The 23,116-nt window shown below is 34.8% G+C and overlaps 2 protein-coding genes and 1 non-coding gene across 3 annotated transcripts in view; 2 read left to right on the forward strand and 1 right to left on the reverse strand.

Annotated features, from left to right (window-relative positions):
• Nucleotides 1–22,393, forward strand: part of OSTM1 (osteoclastogenesis associated transmembrane protein 1) — a 39,204-nt gene extending 16,811 nt beyond the window's left edge. Inside the window, exons 3-6 of the mRNA XM_032651178.1 lie at nucleotides 9,303–9,400; nucleotides 14,231–14,398; nucleotides 16,462–16,627; nucleotides 20,329–22,393. Coding sequence (XP_032507069.1) covers nucleotides 9,303–9,400; nucleotides 14,231–14,398; nucleotides 16,462–16,627; nucleotides 20,329–20,384 — 488 coding nt within the window. The 3' untranslated portion in view covers nucleotides 20,385–22,393. The remainder of the gene's footprint in view (nucleotides 1–9,302; nucleotides 9,401–14,230; nucleotides 14,399–16,461; nucleotides 16,628–20,328) is intronic.
• On the forward strand, nucleotides 2,617–2,723 carry LOC116763816. The gene has a single exon (XR_004352631.1). It is a non-coding gene; the product is annotated as a U6 spliceosomal RNA (small nuclear RNA).
• On the reverse strand, nucleotides 11,245–11,747 carry LOC116763448 (40S ribosomal protein S25-like). Its single transcript, XM_032651179.1, has one exon. The coding sequence runs from the start codon at nucleotides 11,679–11,681 to the stop codon at nucleotides 11,277–11,279; it is 405 nt and encodes a 134-aa protein (XP_032507070.1). The 5' UTR covers nucleotides 11,682–11,747; the 3' UTR covers nucleotides 11,245–11,276.
• Nucleotides 22,394–23,116: the final 723 nt, after the last annotated feature.

The following is a 23,116-nucleotide window of genomic DNA, read 5'->3' on the forward strand; positions in this document are numbered from 1 at the left end:
GTATGTGTTGGGATTCACTTCTTTTGACTGATGTTACTTAATTTACATACTTGAGAGGTAAAGCATGTTTTCTTTAAAAGGTATTTTGTAATGAATTTACTAATTTAAAATAGCTTTCTTCTCTGGCTATTTAAAAAAAAATAAAAAGGAAAGAAAACATTTTGCTGCATATTTACTCAGTATGGTAGATTTAAAACTCTTTAGAATAAATTCTTAGGGTACTTTTGTTTTTCTGTGAGCCATCCTATCTTGAAAATATTCCTTGATTGAACTTCTGAAGAAAAAATGAAATGTTTACTTCCTAATTAAAATTAATTTGGCCAAAATATATGACCAAGCAAGGTGCAGAGAAATATGACATCTTTTGGAGAATTAGATAGCTGAGTGGGCAGGAAAGACAGGAAGACTTAGTTTTCATTCTGCTTACATTTGTACCCTTTGGATTGTATACCATAGCATTTAATACCTATTCAAAAATACATAAAAAATTTTAATACTTGATGGACTGTCCAAATCTGCCATGATTATTCATATGTTAGATGTAATCAGAGAGATTGGCTATTTTCTTTTTCCAGATTATGCATTTAAAAAAAGTTATCTTCCATTCATTGTTTCATTCACATTTTAAAATTTATCATAATTTATATTCTGTATTTTATATGGAAATAAAATAGTTTTATAAATTTGTGCTCCTCAGATGTTTTCCCTTGGGTATTCATTCTAAAGTAATCATCTAGGACTTCCCTGTTGGTCCAGTGGTTAAGACTTTGCCTTCCAATGCAGGGGATGTGGATTCGATCCCTGGTTGGGGAGGTAAGATTCCACATGCCTCGAAACCAAAAAACTAAAACATAAAACAGAAACAATATTGTAACAAATTCAATAAAGACTTTAAAAAAAATGGTCCCCATCAAAAAAATCTTTAAATAAAATAATAAAATAAAATAATCACCTTACCTAGAAATGAATAATCTTTACCAAATTACCTGGAAACACTTCTAATTATGTTTTCTACAAATCTCTGTAATAAAGATAGCATGAACATTTTCTGAAAAATTTAAAGAATTGTTCAAAAAACTTTGCAGTTTTTACCAAAATTTAATAAAGCATTCTTACTTGAGCAACATAGTCTTCTGTTACAAAGCAGTGAGAAAAATTTGAAGGAAGGAGAAAATGAGCTAAAGAAGGTGAATAGCAAGTCAGCAATTAAATTAAATAATATTTCTCAATGTCATGGCCCTTGGTTCATTTGGACTTCACAATAAGCCAAGCCCTGTGAGGTAGAATGGGGGCTCAGAAAGTGTAAATGAACTGCAGATCAAGAGCCTAGAACTAAAATCGGAGGGCTTTAAGATTGTTCATCTGCATAGACAGTGTTCATGAGTTAAGGCCTAATTTTGTTTTTAAAGTGCTATTTGACAAATTCATTGCACAGTCTCTATTTTAAGAAATATTAGCCCTGCACTTTAGCCCTACAAAGTTTAATATCTATGCTATATACATGTTTGATATCATGGAAAACCTAGTCTTTTACTAAAAATATAAATGTAAAATACTCTTTTTTTTTTCTAAAGACCTATCAGTACTACATAAAATTAAAACTAGATAATGTGAAAAAAAGGTTTTTAATAGGGTTGCACATTTTCTAATGTTAATGGTCAGCAATGATCAGGAATCAGGCATCAGGTTCTGAGACAATCGCATCTCTAGCAACCAGATCTATTAAACCACTGATTTCATGGAATCCTCACTCTTTTATTTTCTTAATAAATGATGCTAAAGGCTTCTCTTTTCCTTTTACTTAAAGGATAATCCGTTTGTTACCTATCCAGTCATTGTTTTTAAAAAATCTTTGGCCTTTAGAAATAGGTAAAAGAATGAATACAAAGGATATTTACTCTATTAATAAAATGGAAGAAAGCAATCATATCACGCTATAATTTTAAATGAATTTGTGCCTGATCAGAAGTTTGCCTAGGATGTTGTCATTTTGTATTGTAGGAGACCAAAATGTGCCATCCCAAAATATGCCTCTTTGGCATAAGGATTATTTTGAGCTGATTATTTTGAGAAACCGCAGACACAGGAGAAGCTCTGAAAACAGAGTAGAAATAACCATTTTGTATGAGAAATTTATATTTATTAAGGAAATCTCCACTTGTAAGGGTGTCTCCCTCTCTGTACCAGGATGAAAAGGATGACTTTAAATCACTAGAGAATCTTGTAAATGGAGACGTCAGGGACATAATCTGCATAACCTTATGCTTGTTTACCTCACTTTTCCTGGTCATTTCCCCATAACTGACCTCCCCCACACCCATCTTTGCTTTTACCTGAAGATGATATTCAAGTCTGACTTCTAAGCCACCCCTTTGAGTTACTCAGTTTCCCTTTGTATCTTCTGTGTATATGTGGAAGATATACAAGTTAACAAACTTCTGTTTGTTTTTCTCCTATTGATCTGTCTTTTGTTACAGGGGACCCAACTGAGAAATTACAAGGGTAGAGGGAAAATTATGTTTCCTCCCCTACCGTATATACATGAAAACACAGTATAAATATTCCCCCCAAAATCTAGATTATTTGCTTTTTTATTTAAACATAAAAAGACTGGTCGTGCTTGCTTCGGCAGCACATATACTAAAATTGGAACGATACAGAGAAGATTAGCACGGCCCCCGCGCAAGGATGACACGCAAATTCGTGAAGCGTTCCATATTTTTAGCAATTATACTCCAAGAAAGATGTTAAAAAAATAGACATAAAAAAAAGACTGGTCAGTTTTCTCAGAACTTATGTAAAACTGTTAAATACAAGCTATGAACCCTTTTATCTCAGTTAACTTTTTGTGGTGATCTAGTTATTAAATTTGCAAATACAGAGCGGATAAGTGATGCCAGCAATAGAACTCTTTAATGGTAAATAATCTGGAATCTATTCAGTCTGACACCTAAAAGATAAAATGGGAAGGAAAAAAATTACGAAGGAAGAACAAAAACTACTGAGATGTTTTTAAAATTTGTTTTTAATTGAGACTTAAACCAATATGTGATCCATTTTGTAAGAATATATATTTTGATATAAAATGACTATTCCTTTTTCATCCTCTGTGCTAGAAAATGCAAAACTATAATTATATAAATATTTTTTTTTTTTTTTTTTTTTTTTTTTTTGCGGTACGTGGTCCTCTCACTCTTGTGGCCTCTCCCGTGGCTCACGGGCCTAGCCGCTCTGCGGCATGTGGGATCTTCCTGGACCGGGGCACGAACCCATGTCCCCTGCATCGGTAGGCGGACTGTCAACCACTGCGCCACCAGGGAAACCCTATAAATATCTTTTAAAGTTAATTTAAGGGGCTATTAAAATTTTTCTAAATAATATTATTGAAAATATAAACATGTAAAGCTATAAAAGCTAAAATATTGTTTAAAAGAATACTTTTAAAAGTAATACGTTGCCAAAAAAAATCACCTTTCTACTTGATCTAGCTGTGGGTTGGCACGTAGTCTTTGCCATTATTACTTGATGAAAGGAAGGCTAGACACTCAATGAAAGAGAGTGCCATCCTAATACAACATTGTTAATCAAGTATACTCCAATATAAAAAAAAAAGAGTGCCATCCGTTACCACTACCATCTATTTTATCTTTAGAATTTCTGTGTCTTTGAATGATATTAGTCTTCATTAGAAATGAGTTTTTGGAAACTGATTGAAACTCAAAAGGAGTGTACACAACTCTTCCAATTCATATTACAAATAACATGGAAATTAATTCTTGTGGAGAGTGACTGTTAAGAAGTAAAGAAAATATATCAAGGATTTCTCCTCTTCACAATTTTAAAGCTGTTATCAGAAGTGTATTGTTAACGCATATATGTGGAACCTAGAAAAATGGTACAGATGAACGGGTTTGCAGGGCAGAAATAGAGACACAGATGCAGAGAACAAATGTATGGACACCACGGGGGGAAAGTGGCGGGGTGGGGGGTGGTGGTGTGATGAATTGGGAGATTGGGATTGACATATATACACTAATATGTATAAAATGGATAACTAATAAGGACCTGCTGTGTAAAAAAAAAAATTAAAAAATGTCTATGTGTTTGAAAAAAAAAGTTTTTTTTTAAAAAAAGAAGTGTATTGTTGATATAGGGATAGCCTGGTTGTTGAGATGCTTCTTGGTTATCTTATGCATATGACAGGTGCATAATTAGTAGAGTGACCAGATTTGATGAGACTATGAATTGCTTTATGGTAAAGTGTTTTGGTACTTTGTTTTTGTTCTTTTTTCAACTTTATTGAGATATAATTGACATATAACATTGTTTAAGTTTAAGGTGTATAGTGTGTTGATTTGATACACTTATATATTGCAGAATGATTACCACCATAGTGTTAGGTAACACCTCCGTCATGTCACATAATTACCATTTTGTATGTGTGTGTGTGTGTGTGTGTGTGGTGAGATCATTTAAGATTTATTCTCTTAGCAACTTTCAAGTATAGAATACAGTATTGCTAACTAAAATCACCGTACTGTACATTTGATCCCCAGAACTTATCTTACAGCTGGAGGTTTGTGCCCTCTGACAAATATCTCCCCATTTCTCCCACCCCCCAGCCTTTGGCAATCACCATTCTGCTCTCTGTTTCTGGGAGTTCAGCTCATAGTTGACTGTATATGCAGGAATTTATTTCTGGACTCTCCATTCTGTTTGATTGATCTCCTTTCCTCTGATAGGAGAAAATCTTCCCTAGTTGATGAAACTCCTGGAGAAGGGATTTATGACAACTGATTTTCTTTTGGAAGCTCTGTCTTCAAGCAGATAAAGGGAACTCACAGAAAGCTTCTCTCTGCCTTGGCTATTTTCCAAGTGCTGTCAGCTCAGAATAATCCGTATGGCAAATATTCTGCCACTCTTCACTTTTTATGTCTTGATTCTTTAAATATCAATAATAAAACTTGATAGTTAACCAGAAGATCAATTAATCAGAACCCATCTTTCCCATATTTTATCTAAATGGTAACATACTAAGCATTGGACTCGTTTATATCTTATAATTTAAAATGTCCTAGTTTTCATACTTATTAAACTTAATTATGTTGTTTAAGTACAAAGTTCCCATAGTTTAATACTATGTTTTCCGAAGCTTGCCCTATTTTTCAGAAATTGATAATTGTCTCTGTTGTTCTCTATAGAATTAGTTTTGAAAAACAGCAGAGATCCTTATACAAGCTCCTAATAGATGCCAAATACTTTATCTAAAGATGCATACATAATTCCTGTTATGATATTTAGTGGGTTTCTATGTAAGGTCTTAACTTGAATCCTTAACACCTTTAAGAATGCCTCTTGAGCTGATGCTTGAGCCCTCACTGAGAAAGAAGCTATGCTAATCTGTCCTTGATGAGGCTGCATTGATTATCTGAGATGAGGAAAATTCATAATGACCACTTCACTTAGTGCTTATAGGAAGCTTTATTACTACTAATATTTCTTTTTTTTTTGCGGTACGCGGGCCTCTCACTGCTGTGGCCTCTCCCATTGCGGAGCACAGGCTCCGGACGCGCAGGCTCAGCGGCCATGGCTCACGGGCCTAGCCGCTCCGCGGCATGTGGGATCTTCCCGGACCGGGGCACGAACCCGTGTTCTCTGCATCGGCAGGCGGACTCTCAACCACTGTGCCACCAGGGAAGCCCCATATAAATTACTTTTTTATAAAGAAATTATTTCAGTTACATACTTTGTATAGAAGTATGAATCACTCACATTCATGCTTTATACTGCTTTTGTAAGACAATCCAGGGACACACACACCCCCATATTGTGCATGTCAGTTGCCATGATGTGGCTCATTATACACAGATGTACAGTTGTTGTGGATGAAATTGTATTCCCTCTACTTCCCTCCAAAATGTCAACTACAAAAACTGAAAACTTCTTCAATCTCGTTAGCACAATATAATAATATTATGCATATTTGTAACTTTGTTTTTATTTATATATACTCTACCTCGTGTAAAAAGATTCAAGTCTACTTTGTGATGATGTTAAACCAGGATTAAGAGAGACTTATGTTATTTTTTTTTTTTAAGAATTTAGTGTGTGAACGTTTTGAAAGCCAACAGAGAGAGTAACATTTTTAAATAGTAAAGGAAAAATGGTATAATTAAGATAATACTTAATCAAGAGCCTGGAAAGTATATTTTGTATTTCAATGCCTTACTAACTTGATGTATGATCCTCAGTATATCACTTTATTTCTCTAGCTGTTTCCTAATTTGTGAAGTGATCCCTCAGATTTTTAAATAATAAGGTGAACAGTCAGAACAGGACTTACATGCTGAAGAAGATAAAGCTGCAGAGAATGTAGAGTGTGTGAGTTCAGAGAGGGAAAGACTCTTGGAATAGGTTCATCAGCAGGGCCCCAGGTATGCCAGGTGCAGGCCAAGTCCTACACTAGGGGCCATGTAAGGGGATGAGTGGGGCTGGATTCCAGCTCAGCTTCTGGAGGTAGGAGCACTTTTTTGTAAATAATCTACCTGGACAGAATCTTTTTCCAGTTTGCACAAAGGAGTCTTTATGTGCTAGTTGCTGCCCTGTTTACCAGTTTTAGGCTTCATCTCAGTTGCCAGCACTGATCAGTTGGTAGCGACTGCCTGAATCCCTGCATGGTGTAAGAAATCTATGGGTGGTGGAGGGAGGAGCAGTGGCATGTATTTATTGATTCCCAGTATTGAACTTTAATTGTCTAGAGTGTAGATATTTTATATTTGTAGTGTTTGCAAGTGCAGGCTCAGGAATTAGACTGAGTAGAAATTCCAGGTTTTTACTTACCAGTTTTATGACCTTGGGTAACTTCTTAATTCCTCTCTGCCTTTGTTCCTTATTTAGAAAATGGAGATGATAGTTCTCGCCTCATAGGATTGTTGTAAGAATTGAATAAATGTGTTTAAAGTACAAGCTTGGAACATGGCAACTACTCAGTTAACATTAGCTTTCATTGTAGTGATTGTTGTTTATAATAGTGCATGCATCATATAGTGTGTCATATCCTAATGTCTACTCTAAGGGAGGGAAAAAATCTTTTTCCTCTATCCATTTTAGGTTCTCTGGCTGGAACTCTCTAATTAGACTGGCCAAAGACGGAGTAACAAGAGAAAACAAACAGAAGTTTATTAACAAGTGCATTGCATATGTACACACGGGAGCACCCAGTGATGAGTAACCCAAATGGATGGTTAGAATTTGGGTTTATATACCATCTTAGGATAATCAGAGGAGAAAGGGTTTTGGTCTTCTGGATGAAGGAGGCAAGTTATGGGAAAGTGACCAGGAAAAGTATAGTAAATGGGATTGTTTAGTAAGGTTTGTTACATAGATTTAAGTTAGAACCATCTCCATTGTTAAAGAGTTAGTTGTTAAGAGTCCTCCCTTTTCTTTTTCTTGAGAGAGAGACATCTTTGCAAATGGAACTTTCCTTTACAAGTGTAAATTTTATCTACAAAATAAAAACTTGTGCCCTGTTTTTAGAGTTCTTCCTGAATCTGTTGGTTCTTACAGGCCTTTACTTTTTAAAAATTTATTTATTTTTGGCTGCATTGGGTCTTCGTTGCTGTGCGCGGGCTTTCTCTAGTTGCGGCGCGCGGGGGCTACTCTTCTTTGCGGTGCGCGGGCTTCTCCCTGCAGTGGCTTCTCTTGTAGTGGAGAATGGGCTCTAGGTGCGCAGGCTTCAGTAGCTGTGGCACGCGGGCTCAGTAGTTGTGGCTAATGGGCTCTAGAGCACAGACTCAGTAGCTGTGGCACACGGGCTTGGTTGCTGTGCAGCATGTGGGATCTTTCCCAACCAGGGCTCGAACCCACGTCCCCTGCATTGGCACACAGATTCTTAACCACTGCGCCACCAGGGAAGTCCTTAAAGACCTTTAGCTCAGAGTAATCCATATGCCAAAGAGACATATTTTGAGTTGGCATATTCTGGTACTCTTCACTACCTATTCAGCGTATCTCTTATCCATTGATTTCTTTCTGTTTGCACTGCCACCTTTCTCCTGGATAACTGCAACAGCCTTCTATCCTGTCTCTCCCCTCCCAGTTGAAAGATCATAATAGATGGCCCTGAGTGTGTATAATATACAGCTCTCAGTTAAATTTAAGAAGAACAAGAGTATGGTTGAGTACTAGAGAACAGAAAGTATTTGAACATCCCTTGTGGAGTAATTGGTAGGGCATCTACAAGGATTGTTTTGTGGCCCTGAAACTAGTTTGAATTGAGTCCCCTCATTATAACTTTAGAATTTTCTATAATAGTGTTCTACAACCACAATTGGGAGTAGAGAAAGTTAATGAAGGTTTTAAATATTTGTGAGTATGTGGAATGTAAAAAGGGCAAGGATTCTAGGAAAGTGAGATTGAAATGGTTGACTATGAGTTCCAGGATATGGTGCCAGGCACTTGAACCTAGATCCCAGAGGGTAAGCTGAGAGCACAGGGAGAGGTAAAAGCAAACTGAGGATAAAGAATAATTTCATCCAAGAAGGGAGAATAGATTAAAAAATTGTGCTATGTTCATACATAGAAATAGAAAACAATTCAAAGGAATGAACTTGAGCTAATGCTAAGTGAGAGTAGCAAGTTGCCGAGGAATATTATTTATGTAAGATTTTTAGAAAGACATAAAACAAGTGTATTTATTTCCAGATTTTACTTGAAGTCCCTTTATCAGTATTTTATGCAAGATTCTCACCAGCTTGTTTCTCTGGTCTCCCAACTCACAATAGATTAGAAAGAGCAGATTTTAAAAGATTAACCTCTTAGATGCAATAACTGACCCACTAGTGAAGATGGAAGAGACCCAGAACTACTAAATGTAACCCAGAAAACAATCAAACAGCATATGAGTTTAGCTAAAATTAATGCAGGATAAATAGTCTTATGCCTAAACAGCACTAAGAGTACTCCTATTAAGGTGGCATTTGATAACTGATATTCATGATTAAGACTTTGTACCATCAAAAATCAATTTCAATTTTACTTGGTATATGGTTTTTACAAAGAGAGAAAAGTATGTGACTATTTTAATATTTTCATTTAAATGATTATGATGTAAAAAAAACCTTTTGGAAATTAAAAGGGGTAAGCTTCATGTATTTGGAAAATTCTCTTAATGTGGAACACTTCATGCTTGTTTGAATAAAGGATTACGATAGTGTGAAACAGAAGATAACAGCTTGAGAGATAAATGACTATATACAATTGTTGCTTGAGATATATTAATCTACTTTTTGGTTTCTTGACAGATTGTTTAACGAACAAAAGTGAAGAATTATCAAATAGCACAGTATACTTCCTGAATCTGTTTAATCACACCTTGACCTGCTTTGAGAATAACCTTCAGGTATTTTATATATGACACTTGAAATTAAAATGCTGTCTTGTCCAAGTGAATAATAAATAATTCCAATTTTTATAGCATTAATTGTTGATATTTATCTACATACACAGTGTAGAGGTAGACCTGGATTTCTGCTAAATTCTTCTATTACTAGCCCTTAGGCAAATCATCAAAACTTCAGTTTTTTAATTTGTAGGATGGGAATAGTAAGATCTACCCTGCCTACCTTCCAGTATTTTGTAGTCAGGATCCAATGAGTTAATGAGTGTGAACATATTAACTGAGGCATGTGATTGTTTAATTAAAACACAGTGTTGTTCTATCAGACAATAATTTTTCTTGACTTTGTTTATGCAATAATGTATTTTGCAATTCAGTATGATTCTGTCTATAAAAAGCTTATTCTTTGCCTCAATATTTGCTTAAATATATCTTACCTACTTTAAAAGGTGCTGTTTAATAAGGTAACTTTGAGTTTTGAATTATAATATAAAAGGTAACCTTTAAGAAACCTACCTTCTTGGGTTTTGTTTTCTCCACCTCTGACCCTTGAATGTTAGTACTGGAACGTTCCTGGTAGCGGTGAAATTGGAATTCTGGTAAAATCCTAGTTTTGAAACTTGCTTTTTAACAAGTAGGTAATCCCCACAAATAGATAGAAATACATTTAGGATATAGGTATGTATAACTTTCTCTTTAATAAATGTGATAACATAGTATATGAATGTCCCTGAGTATAATAAAAACTATTAGATGAACATTTCCAAAATAGTGCTGCAAGATTTTAATACATAGCCCATAAAAAAGGTTTAGTGTTCTTAATAAGGGTAAGAAATGCTTTAATACAGGACTGCAGAACTTCAGTGGACTAATGTACATTATATAGAACTTCAAATGGTAACTTTGTATACAGCATTTACCAAGACTATTTGACTAGGAACTCTGGTTTTAGAGACCAAAGACACTAGTTCTGATGAATGTACTTTAGGGAAATTAGCATTTTTCCTGGGATGTTAGTTGCAAATATTTTTTCCTCATTTGTTGTTTGTCTTTTTATCATGCTTCTCTTTTTGATATGAAGAAAATTTTAATTTTTATGTTGTTAGATTTACCAAAATTAATTTAATGGCTTGTGGATTTTGTGTCACACTAGAAGGCCTTTTCCCACTTTGAGATTATTTTAAAAATTTCTCCTGTGATTGTTTTAGGACTTTCATGGTTTTGTTTTGTACATTTAAGCATCATTTTATCTGTTTGAAATTTATTTTGGTGTAAGACGTAAGGTTTAGCGCCAACCTTTTTTTCCTGTTGGCTTCTTGACTTTCAAAACATGATTTACTAAATAAATCCATGAAATGAATTTTAGAACCAAGTTCAAAATAATCAATCATTTTGATATTTTATTAGTATTGCATTACATTTTAGAGTCATCATTTGGGAAAAATTGACCTGTTATGATATTAAGCTTTCCTATCTAGGAGTACAGTATATATTCACTATTTTTTATTTCAGTAAAATAGAATATAAAATTTAGCACATTACAACTTTTAAGTGTACAGTTCAGTGGCATTAAGTACACTCACATTGTTGTACAACTCTACCACCATCCATCTCCAGAATGTTTCATCTTCTCAAACTGAAACTCTGCACACATTAAGTAATAACTCCCCATTTCCTCCTTCTCTAGCCCCTGGTAACCACCATTATTATTTTTTAATGTTCTCTAGCACAGTTTTACTTATTTATTTAAACTTCCTATAGGTTTATACATTTCTTAAGTCTATTTCAAGGTATTACATAGTGTTTGGTGCCCTTATGAACGATATCTTTTCTTCCCCCACTACAGATTTTTTTTTTTGATTTAATAAAGCTTTATTTTTCAAAATATACAGCTGGTGGGACCTGTTAATGCATCTTCACCAGCAGCTGGAGCATCTCCACCCTTGGTATTTCTGGTGTAAATTACTTGAGCTCTGTGCTTTGAAACCAATTTAATAAGTCCTTTACTAAGCAGCTCCTGCAGGGCTGCCCTGGCCAGGGAGCCACGAATCTTCAGTCTCTCAGAGACGACAGCTGGAGTTATAAGCTTATAGTTGGGAACTTCTTTACAGAGTTTGTCATACGTTGCTTTGTCAAACAAGACTAGGTTATTGAGCTTGTCCCGAACTTTGCCTTTGGACCACTTCTTCTTTTTGGCCTTGCCCCCAGATTTGTTCACTGGGTCTTTGTCTTTCTTGGCCAACTTTCCGGCATCTTTCTTCTTCTTGTCATCCTTGGGCGGCATAGCGAAGCCGGGAGAGCAACTGCTATCACCTCACCTCCCTAAGATGTTGGACAAAAAGGCCCCACTACAGATTTTAACTGCCTATTTTTAAATGTTTTTTTTTGGGAATAATTTTAGACTTACAGAAAAGTTGCAAAGCTAATACAGAGAATTCCTGTATATCCCTGACCTAGTTTCCCCTAATGTTCACCTTATGTTACCAAGGTGCATTAGTCAAAAATAAAAACTGAACATTGGTATATAACTATTAACTAAATGCCAGACTTCATTCTGATTTCACCAGTTTTTCTACTAATGTCCTTTTCTGTTTCAGGATTCATTCCAGGATAATGCATTGCATTTAGTAATTGGTTACTCCTTAAAATTTCTATCATATATATAGCTACATTTCCTTTCTATTTCCAAATGCTATCCTTGTGAGTTCTTTTTTCCCTTGAATTTTCTTTAGGCTTGTTGAAGATACATTTATATTTATTGATCTTTTTGAAAACCCACCTTTGGCTTTATTTATCAGTTTCTGTTTTATTTTTCTTAATGTGTTAAGTTATGCTTTTGCATTTATTAATTCCTCCTATATTCTTTTGGTTTTGTCATTTTTCTATTTCCTTAAATTGAATGGTTTTAAAAAATTAATTAACTAATTAGTTAGTTTGTTTATTATCGGGGAGAGGTATGAGCTGGAGCTGTAGATTTGAGAGTCATCAGGTACAGACGGTATCAAGCCTAGAGACTTGGATGTGAGTGAGTGTAGATAGAGATGATGAAGAGGCCCCAAGGACTGAGTTCTGGGCAATGCCAGTGTTTTACAGGTTGTGTGTGTGTGTGTGTGTGTGTGTGTGTGTGTGTGTGTGTGTGTTTGAAAAGGGAGGAGAACCAGCTAAAGAGATAGGTGGTAGCAGTGAAATTAATGGTATTGGCTGTGGCAGTGCCTTCTGGCTCAGTGATGAGGCAGAGATGTGGGTTTAGGTTCCAGACCAGCTCCACCTTATGTAGTATGTGTTTGCAGGTGGCTTCTCTGGGAACCTGGACTGTCTGGGTGACTGTGGAGACTGCTTTTTGTGGGTGGTCCCACAGGTAGGGTGGGGCTATTATTCCAGCCCCTCGCATCTCTAGAGGACAGTAGGTGGTTGCAGGGGATAGAGGGTCACAAGAGACTGTGGTTCCGGCTAGTTTCTCTGGGAGTGGTATGACAGCTGTCATACAACCTTCCTGTGATGAAATGTGCATGTCATGCCTCTATAATTAACAGTGCTATCAAGGGCCTGGGTTTACTCTTCTGTTCTTGAGTCTCTTCAGAAAAGAAATCAGGAATGGCACGTGCTGATGTCATCTTTTTCCCAGAATCCTACTTTCTCATTTGCTTTAAACGTTGCAGGGCTTTTTGTTGTTTGACTATGCCACCATTTAGTCAGTCAGTCCCTGTATCAATGGAGAATTTTGTTTGGTTCAGTATTTTACTATCACAAATATGGACAGTCTTTTGCAGGTATTTGTATCTTTATCTGTCTGGTAGATTCCCAGAAGTGAAATTGCAATGTCAAATGATATGTACATTTTAAGTTTTAATATAAATGACTAAATTATACTCCCCCATCAAGGTACTGTGCTCCATTTTTGATCGAACACATTTAGCTGAATGTACAATTGTTCTGTGAAAAACAGGCAATGGGCTATTTCTTGTGGCAGAACTAAAGAGAGTCTTGAGTTTCTCTGTCAAGTAGATAGTAAGGGTAATGTAGGGGCTACATCAGCTTAATTCCTTTAATTTTTCCTTTTCTCTTTCATTCTGATAGTTAATATTATTTCTCCAGGCTATAAGGTAAAGAATAAAGGGAATAGAAAACAAAAGTGTGAATTGACTGTTTAGCAAACTTGTTCTTGAAATACAAGCATCAGTCCCAGAAGTGGAAAAGATTGAGATTCACTAACATAATGTCTTATATCCAGTACCTGAGGTTATATTTTAGGTTATACAATTCATTGGTATTAGTCCCTTTTTGTTGACTTGAAAGGCCTGGATTAAAAGCATTGGGGTAAGAGGGCTGGGGGAGGGATGTAGTTTGGGTGCCTTTTCCTAACTCATTATAAAGTCTTCTCTGTCTCAATAAGGCAGACTTCAGGGTTCAAGTCAGCACAGGCAAGGGTATACTTTATTTATTTGGTGAGTGTAGGATAGATAAGGGCAGATGTATAAATGACAAGATAACTTAGTAAATTTTTGGTATTTAGGTATCAATAATTTGGTATATGAGCTAGTGTTGCCCTCAGTTAACAGTGGCTAGTGCAGTGGTTTTCAAAATTCAGGGGCGACTAGAAAGTACCAAATATTTTGCTGTATGCTACATACCAGTCTCTATTCCTTGGGACCTGTAATACAGGTAAGGGTATCCCTATTTTATAGATAAAACCAAGGCTCAGAGTGGTTTAGCAACCTGCCCCACACCACAGCTCAGCACTTTAACATACTCTATTATTTCCTCCAGGAGGGCAAATAAGTTTAAAAAATGTAATGTTTATTGCGTGTATTTTATGTGCCTTTGACATTTTAGGGGAGCGCACACAGTCTTCTTCAGTTAAGAAATTATTCAGAAGTATGCAAAAACTGTCATGACGCATACAAAACTCTGAGTAGTCTGTACAGTGAAATGCAAAAAATGAATGAACTTGAAAATAAGGCTGAATCTGGAACGCACTTATGCATTGATGTGGAAGATGCAGTAAGTACTTTGCTCCTGATACAACACATGTTCTGCAGTGTTGTTGAATGTGCCTTCAGTATTATTATTGGAATTTGCATATGGTGTCTTCAACCAGAAATAGCTAGTTGTAAGTAGTAAAGTTTTAGAATATCCTGATGTGTCAAACTAAAATGGAAATTAATCAGATACTTCATTAGTAAGTTGATAATTTGGTATATTTGACTTCTTTTTATTAAAGTATAGTTGATTTACAATATTATATTAGTTTCAGGTATACAACATAGTGATTTAATATTTTTATAGATTATACTCCATTTATACATTTTGTTTTTTTTAAGTTTGATAATGTGTGTCATTTTCAGAGGTGTGGGTATATTGTTAAATGTTTTCATTTCAGTTTCTTGTGCACTTGTTGCTAATTCAAGAAGTCTCTAGATTTTGCTACAATATGTTTCTGAAGCCATTCCTCAGTTACTTCCTGTCCTGTTGCTTTATTTCTTTATATCTATTACCATCTGAAAAGTTTTGTTTACTTATTTGTAGTCTTTCTCCCCTTACTAAAATATAAGCCATATAAAGACAAGGACATCATTGTCCTTTTTTGTTCACTGTTCAGTATCTAGAACAGCGCCTAGCAAATTGTGGGCCCTTAGTAACATGTATTGATTGAATGAATAGTCAACAAAAACTCTTTTTTCCTCCGTTGAATAGCCTGCCTTTACATGGGGCACCACTAGATGGCAATCATGCCTTTTTATGGGAATACGATGCCTGACTATTGAGGCATTAGAGGAAACTGAAAATTTATTGTCAAAAAGCAGAGAACTTGTGGTCAAAATTGGTAAACTTAATGTTTGAGAATGATGAGTGTGAATTATAGCAGCTCAGAGTGAACATAGTGGATCTGTAATATTCAGAATGGTAAAAAGCACTTAAAATGGATACACCATGGGGATTTTTGTTTGTTACTGCTGTGTTACTAATGTTTAGAGTAGTACCTGTCTTCTAGTAGGTTCCCAATAAATAATACCATCTTTTTAAAGAATAATAGTCTCTTTCTTTTTTTTAAAATAAAGAAGAAAAATGAATATTGGTTCTATGACACAAGTTGGATTACACAGGAAATCAACATGACCACCTATTTTAGAACATCCATCTTGCAATAAGCAAAAATTACAACAGACGTACAGTGCACCATTTGTAAACCATATCTCAATTAAACAAAATCCAGGCAAGAACAGTTTTAAACGCTAAAATTGATAGTTTCCTTACATCATTTAGCCTGTTTGACAGAAATCATGAGCTCAATGAAAGTGAGGTACTGCAGCCCCTAAGTGTATCTAGGGGCTAAGTAAGATATTAGTATTGTCTAATAAAGTTTCCATGACTCATTAGCTATTATATACTTAAAAAATTATTTGCTGTGAGTATGAATCTTTCATAATATCTTAGATAAGCTATTAAGCATTTCATAGATATCATCTCTTGAAGAGAAGCCCTATAAAGCTGATATTTTTATCTCCATTCCAAAAATATTACAACAAGCTCAGTGAGATTACGTAGGTAACACATGAAAGAAAATATTTTGTTTGTTTATTTTGTGAGACTTCCCCTCCCCCCCAGTTTTATTGAGGTGTACTTGACAAATAAAATTATAATATATTTAAAGTGTACAATGTGATGATTTGATATACATACATATTGCAAAAGGATTCCCACAGTCTAATTATTGACATTCATCACCTCACATAGTTACCCTTTTAAATCTTTTTTAATGAATGAAGCAAAGTATATTTCTATTGATACAAGTTCTGTGTTTGAAGTCTGTGAAAAGCTGACATTCTTTGGACAGTATTATGAATTTACAATATGAAATTTCTGTATGGATATAAATTTATACAATGACTAATCGTGAACCAGCTTATTTCCCTGACAGAAGAAATTGTCCTCAACTATTAATAGATTTTTTAGGGATGTGTATTTAGTCTAAATTTGGGGTTCTTTTTACTGACAAAATAATTTTATGAAATTGAAGACAAATTAAATATAAAATAGAGTAACATTATTTGTTATTGTTTCAGATGAATATTACTCGAAAACTTTGGAGTCGAACTTTCAACTGTTCAGTCCCTTGCAGTGACACAGTGCCTGTAATTGCTGTTTCTGTGTTCATTCTCTTTCTACCTGTTGTCTTCTACCTTAGTAGTTTTCTTCACTCAGAGCAAAAGAAACGCAAACTCATTCTACGTAAGTTTCTTTTTATGGTTGTTTATTTACTTAGATTAAAAACCTGTATTTAAAAAAATCTAAGCCTGTTTTAGAAATAATATATACTCTGAGAACTCAAAGTATATTAGCCTAAAACATCTCTGTTCTTCAAATTTTACAACTGTGCTCACTACCAGAAGAGATGTGTAAGTTAAGTGACTTTATAATCAAACTTTAACATACAGTATCTTTCAGAAGCTTTAATTGAGAAGGCTAGATTCCCTGGAATAAGGTTGACAACAACAAAGGAATAGCAACAAAGGCTTTGCAGACCTGAAATGGCCATAATAGGGAGATAAATAGTAGAGAGCTCTTAGGCCCATTGGCAGAACCACCCATGACAGAACCACCAAACAAGTAGCAGGCAGGGAGAAACTGTAGCTTACACACAGACAATTTGTTTATGAACAAATTGGAATTGTAGTTGCAAGAAAGTTACTTGACATATAGCATGTGCTCAGTATGTGTTCATTCCTTTCCTTTCTCCCCATCAAATAAGGCAGAGCAGAAAAAAACACTAACTAGAAGGTCCCAACTAGCCAAAGAAAAGTGACCTCCAAATCTCATAGGTTTCTTGTTTATTATCAGAATGAAAGTATGGGCTTATCCCTTAGTAATTTTAGTTTTTTTAAAAAAGAATGTTTTCAGGAGAAAAAAAAGTCAGGCTTTTTTTCTCTTAAATATTATTCCTAGTTTAGGAACCTATGATGTAAAAATTCTTTCCCTTATAAATTTCTTTCTGGCATTTTTTCATGATTTATCTAACTTCATGTCTAATATATCTAACTTAAAAAAAAAACCAGATTGCTTGTAGATCAGTTTACATTGAATTTGTAATGTCTTGTCACCTCAAAAAGCTAGCTACCAGAGGAGAGAGTCTTTATCATGGGTGTATTTAGTAAAGTATTTTGAAGATTGCCAGCATTCTGTAAATATGTAATAACTCGGGCCTAAAAGTGCTTCTTTAGGGTAATAACAAAATATTGCAGGGACCTCACTGTTGAGAAACTTTATTTTTCAGGACTTGGTGTACTTTTAAAGTTTAGCATCTTATTTGCTTTGCAAATCTATTTAACTCTACAGAAGATATATAGTACTTCTGATCAGTGTTTTTGTTCGTTTGTTTTCACAATAAAAGTCATTACCATCCATCTGCTTGTATAAGCCACAAATCCTTTTAATATCTTTCAATTTCTTAACTTTTTATTTTCTTTTCTTTCCCCATTCCCTTATTCCCTCCCCTACCCCTTTTCAATTCATCAGCAAGTACTGCCAGCTCTATTTCCAAAAATATATCTTAAATTATCTTTTCTCTATCCCCACTGGTAATACCTTAGCCCAGGCCATCACCGTCTCTTACCAGCACTAAGGCAGAGGTCCCTTAACTGGTATCCCTACTTCTACTTCTTGACCCACTACAATCCATTGTCCATATAGTGGCTAGAGTAAATTTTTAAACACAAATTTTACCACGTGCTCCTCTCCCATTTGACACCCTTCTTGTGTACCCGTCGCACCTAGAATAAAATACAGACTTATTCCAAGGTCTGCTCTCCAAGCTGCATGTGACCTGGTCCCCATCTGCCTTCGTAAACTCCTGTGTCTACCCCTCTCCTTTCTCATGATGCTGTATGTAGGCAGTCCAGCCTTCTTTCTGCTCCTCTCAAACACCAAGCTCATTCACACTGCCCTCTTTCCGAGGTTCTTGTATTTTTCCCTCCCTGCTTTCCTTGACTGGCTCCTTGTCATCCAGGTCTTAGGTCAAAGGTTACTGACACAAAGAGAACTTTTATGACCCCCCCCAACCTAAGAATACACCCTTTTTAAAATTCTTCTGTATCATCTTTCTTTAATAGCATTTAATCACTATTTAGTCTATTCCAATTAACTTTTCCACTTATTTTCTACCTCATTTGTTTGTCTACCCTGACTCAACTGTGAGTTCCATCAGAAAAAGGATTTTGTTTATGTTGCTCACCACTATATCACCAGCATCTGGAAAGTACCTGGCCCATAGTAGATACTCAAAAATATTTGTTGAATAAAAGAACATTGTACGTAATGTGAGCAACTCCTAGAGTGAGTTCCTTAAAATACTAGTCCTGTGAAATTCCTTTTCATGAGCTTCGTAATGTACCTGAATATAAATTAAGGCCTCTGAGATTACATCCCCCAAACTTGACAATAGGACCTTTGCATAATACCTATTAATGTTTCATAGAAGCATTGTTTACGAATTAAATGATGAACTTAAGGAAATGCTAGTGTAAGCAAATAGTTCTTGTGCTGATACCTCATAGAAATTTTAATTTACTTTTCTTTATGCTACCATTTTATATGCTTCCATTCATCAAGTCCTATGGTAGGAATTAGGGATTTAAAAAGGAACAAAGTACAATAGATGCCCTCAAAGAACATACCAACCATAATCCAATCATTACAACAAATGTAGTAGAAGTGCATACAGTGTGGTTGGACCACAGAGGCATAGAAGACGAACTCTGCATTTGGGGTGTTGGAATTCACCATTAGAAGATCCCTGGAGTAGAATTTTGGAGAATGTAGGGATTTATCAGAGAATAAGGAAGCAAGGAAGTTGTAGTTATACGTACTCACTGGTATTGCTACCTGGTTAGTTTAATGAATTTGGTAATTAGAAACTAGACTACTTTTAATAGTTTTAAACAACATTTAAAACAAAATGATTTAGTTTGCTTCCCAGATCCACTGAAGGCTTAAGAAGTAGACTTTCAGTTTAGGCTGTTTTTTAGTTTAAGTTGCTTTTTAAGTTTAGGCTGAAACAACGCACTGGTCCAGGAAGCCATGTTGTCATCTTCTACTTACAGTTGTCAGGGGAGACCCTGATAGAAACTAGAACAGTGGTTCTCATCCTTGGCCACATATCAGAATTGTCTGCAGAGCTTTCAAAACACAAAAACAAAAGTTAAATGTTTGAATCCCATTGCAGACCTTCTAAATCATAACCTGTATTCTAGTGTTGAGAACCTCTGAAGTAGAGAGATTCCTAGTTATCCAATGTAAGATACTTTCACTATGGCATGGTTGTTTTTAAATTTCTGGAACATGAGAAACATTCATGTTTAACTGAAGAACAAAACATATTACCAAGCCAAATAGCCATGACTCAGTCCCTTTAGCATTATGATCAAAACTGATTGTACATATTTTATTAGCTGCCATATATGTTTGTGCACATGTGTGTAATATCCAACTCACTTTTCTTTGTAAGCCATTTGAATGTTTGTTTGTTTTTTTAAACATTACAGAGTTCTTTTACTGAATTCTTTTAAGAGAAATTTGGATTTCTAGATTAGACTTTCAAATATATAATTTTATTATTATACTTTACAGCACTTCCATTTTTAAAGTAGAGTACTTTCATTTTTATTACATATTTAAGACTGTATTGTTCAGGATGATATAAATTACATCTGTTTTATTTGGCACTGCTTCTAACAAAATCGTGCAGCTTCTAGCAAAGTTATATCTTTTGAGGTTGGTAGAAAAAAATAGATTTAGGTTTAATTCTTATAAGATTGAATCTATTCAGATTCAAACATAGAATTAATAGATGAATACTATAGTTTACATAAAATAATGAATAATTATGTTTAGAGAATTAAATTTAAGTTAAAATATAATACTTTTGATTTATTTAGCCAAACGTCTCAAGTCCAGTACCAGCTTTGCAAACATTCAAGAAAATTCACACTGAAACCTACAGAATGGAGAATTGACATCATATCCCATGGATGAATGGTGGAAGACACAGCTTGGTCCAAAAGAAGATAAACCGTGATTTGACAAGTCAAGTTCTTAAGAAATGCAAGGACTTCAGATTTATTTTTAAATAAGAATTTTCAATTTTTCTTTCCTGTTCCACCCCCTTTTTAAAGGTTTGGGTATTTTTAATTTACAGGCATAGCAATGTTGTCTATTTTAAAGTGTATTTGTTATAATAACAAAAGATGCAAGAACAATCTTGTTTTATTTTGTAGGCATATTGTTACTATTTGAGACTTCCAGTATCTCCTTAGTTAACATAGTATCTCTAGTAGCAAAGTTTTTGAGAACTAACATTTAAAAATTAATCAGTTATAGCAAAGACTTTGAAAAAAATTTACTTGCCGAAAAGTAGCAAGTCCAAAGATTAATTTAAGTTTCTCACCATTGCAGTATTATTGTCACATATATTTAATATGTCATATATTACAAATAATATGTAATTCAATCTCTGGTTTCCTTAAAGTCATTTTTGAAACCACTAGTTATAAACCTCCCCAAAAATTTTTAGAAATGGAAAGGCCCATTACATTTATCTTTGTAAAAAGATTTATGGTAACTGGTTTCTTACTTAACTTTTATAAATAGTGTTTTACACCTTATTTTTGCCTTTATTTCATAAGTAATTTGAAATCACTGGACTGCTTTATTATATTCAGGGCAAGATGGATTCTTTTTATACCAGGGATTTGCATTGTGAATTATATTATTTGGCAATTTATAATTTATTACCACTTTAAATCAAATGTAACATTGTCACAATGTATTTAAATTATGATTTTTTAATAGGAATTTTCTCTTGGGATATATGGGGAGTTTTGGAGGGGAAAAAAAAGGAGGAGTAAAAAAAGCTTTTAAGATTCAGAAAATAGACAGGGACCTGAGGGGATGCTCACTATAAGAGTATTGAATGGTTCGTACTGGGGGCCGTGAGTCAGAAAGAGAATCTGATACAGAAAGTAGTTCAGTTAAGATGATGCTTATTTTTTTTCTAAATTATTTAAATCAGATAAAAGTGATAAATGATTGAAATGAAGTCAGATACTTCACACTCGAAAACAAATTCCTTTTTGGAATGTTTATATCAACCTTTCAAAAAAGCTTCATTTCAGAATTGTTCACATTTTTTTCCCTCAGGTTTTTAGCATTAGGTGTTTCACTTGTTAATTCCTTCTAGCTGTCTTGGTGGAAATAGGCTTTCTTTTCTCTTTCTTTCCTTCTTTCTTTCTTTAATATAAAGCCTACTTTATATAGAAAAACAGTTTGCTTAATTGGTACAAGAATCTGAATCCTTTTATACACTGTAAAATGCTCTTATAGAGAGACAAGAAAGTGTTTTTATTATTTTTTAAAATGTTTACCATATATGCAGAGTGAAAGAGAAGCCTCATCCTTGGATATGCAACATATCCAAAAGCTGTTACAGTTTTTCTAGTCTGCTGTGATCCATTTAAAATGTGCTAGAGTTTATTCTGCTGTTACTGTTCATGCTGCTGATGCTAATAGCACTATCTTGATTTGAAGCATATGGTTGAGGGCCATTGAAAGCAATCTTTCATTAATGCAGATAAAATCAGTTTACATGTACAAAGTTACAAAATGGCATATTTGATTCTGTAAGAGGTGACTCTTTGAGCACCTTTTAATATCATGTATTTCTGAAAACCATTGCTTTTGGATATGGTTGCTAATAAGCACTTTACAAAAGAAAAGGCAGCCTTTAATATTTTCCTGGTTGAGTCATTGCTCTTTAGAGGAGCATCAGCAATAGATTTCAAATATAAGCATTAAGCACCACCAGTAAAGTGTGTAAGTATTTCACTTGTAAAGTCGTATTGAAAAGTTCTTTGCATAGTTCTGAATTCTTAGATTCACAGCATATGTGTGTGCACCAGAACACCTTTAGTTTTTTGGCACTTTGAAATAAACAAAGTAGCTTAAGGAAATTAAAGTGCTATATTTTATTTTTATTATTTATTTATTTATTGGCTGCATTGGGTCTTTGTTGCTGCACGCAGGCTTTCTCTAGTCGCGGCGAGTGGAGGCTACTCTTCGTTGAGGTGCGTGGACTTCTCATTGTGGTGGCTTCTCTTTGTTTCAGAGCATGGGTTCTAGGCGCGTGGGCTTCAGTTGTTGTGGCATGTGGGCTCTAGAGTGCAGGCTCAGTAGTTGTGGCGCATGGGCTTAGTTGCTCTGCGGCATGTGGGATCTTCCTGGACCAGGGCTCGAATCCGTGTCCCCTGCATTGGCAGGTGGATTCTTAACCACTGCGCCACCAGGGAAGTCCATATGCTGTATTCTTACAATAAAGTAAGCTACAGAAAAGAAAATGTTATTAAGAAAATCATAAGGAAGAAAAATATGTTTACAGTACTGTATTTATCAATACTATAAGTTTATGTCATCTGTTTACAAGATGAATTGTCTGTCAGTACCTACATCAATACTGTCTTATATGATGCAAAATACTGTAGATGTTATACGTATTACTAACACTAGACATCAGAAATGAAGAGATAACATGAAAAAGAAATTCAGTTTATTTACAGGTATAACAATTCATGCATTGATAATGAAGAAACAGCTATATGATTGCTTTATGGTAGCCTAGGATAATCAATACAATTGCTTCATGGTAGCCTAGCCTGCTCACTAATGAATGAA

The sequence above is a fragment of the Phocoena sinus genome, chromosome 12 (assembly GCF_008692025.1).
Source record: "Phocoena sinus isolate mPhoSin1 chromosome 12, mPhoSin1.pri, whole genome shotgun sequence".
In the NCBI taxonomy this organism is placed as follows: domain Eukaryota; kingdom Metazoa; phylum Chordata; class Mammalia; order Artiodactyla; family Phocoenidae; genus Phocoena; species Phocoena sinus.

Bases quoted from the DNA above. Each gene is read 5' to 3' on its own strand.
- LOC116763448 (XM_032651179.1), bottom strand. From the start codon at position 11,681: ATGCCGCCCAAGGATGACAAGAAGAAGAAAGATGCCGGAAAGTTGGCC.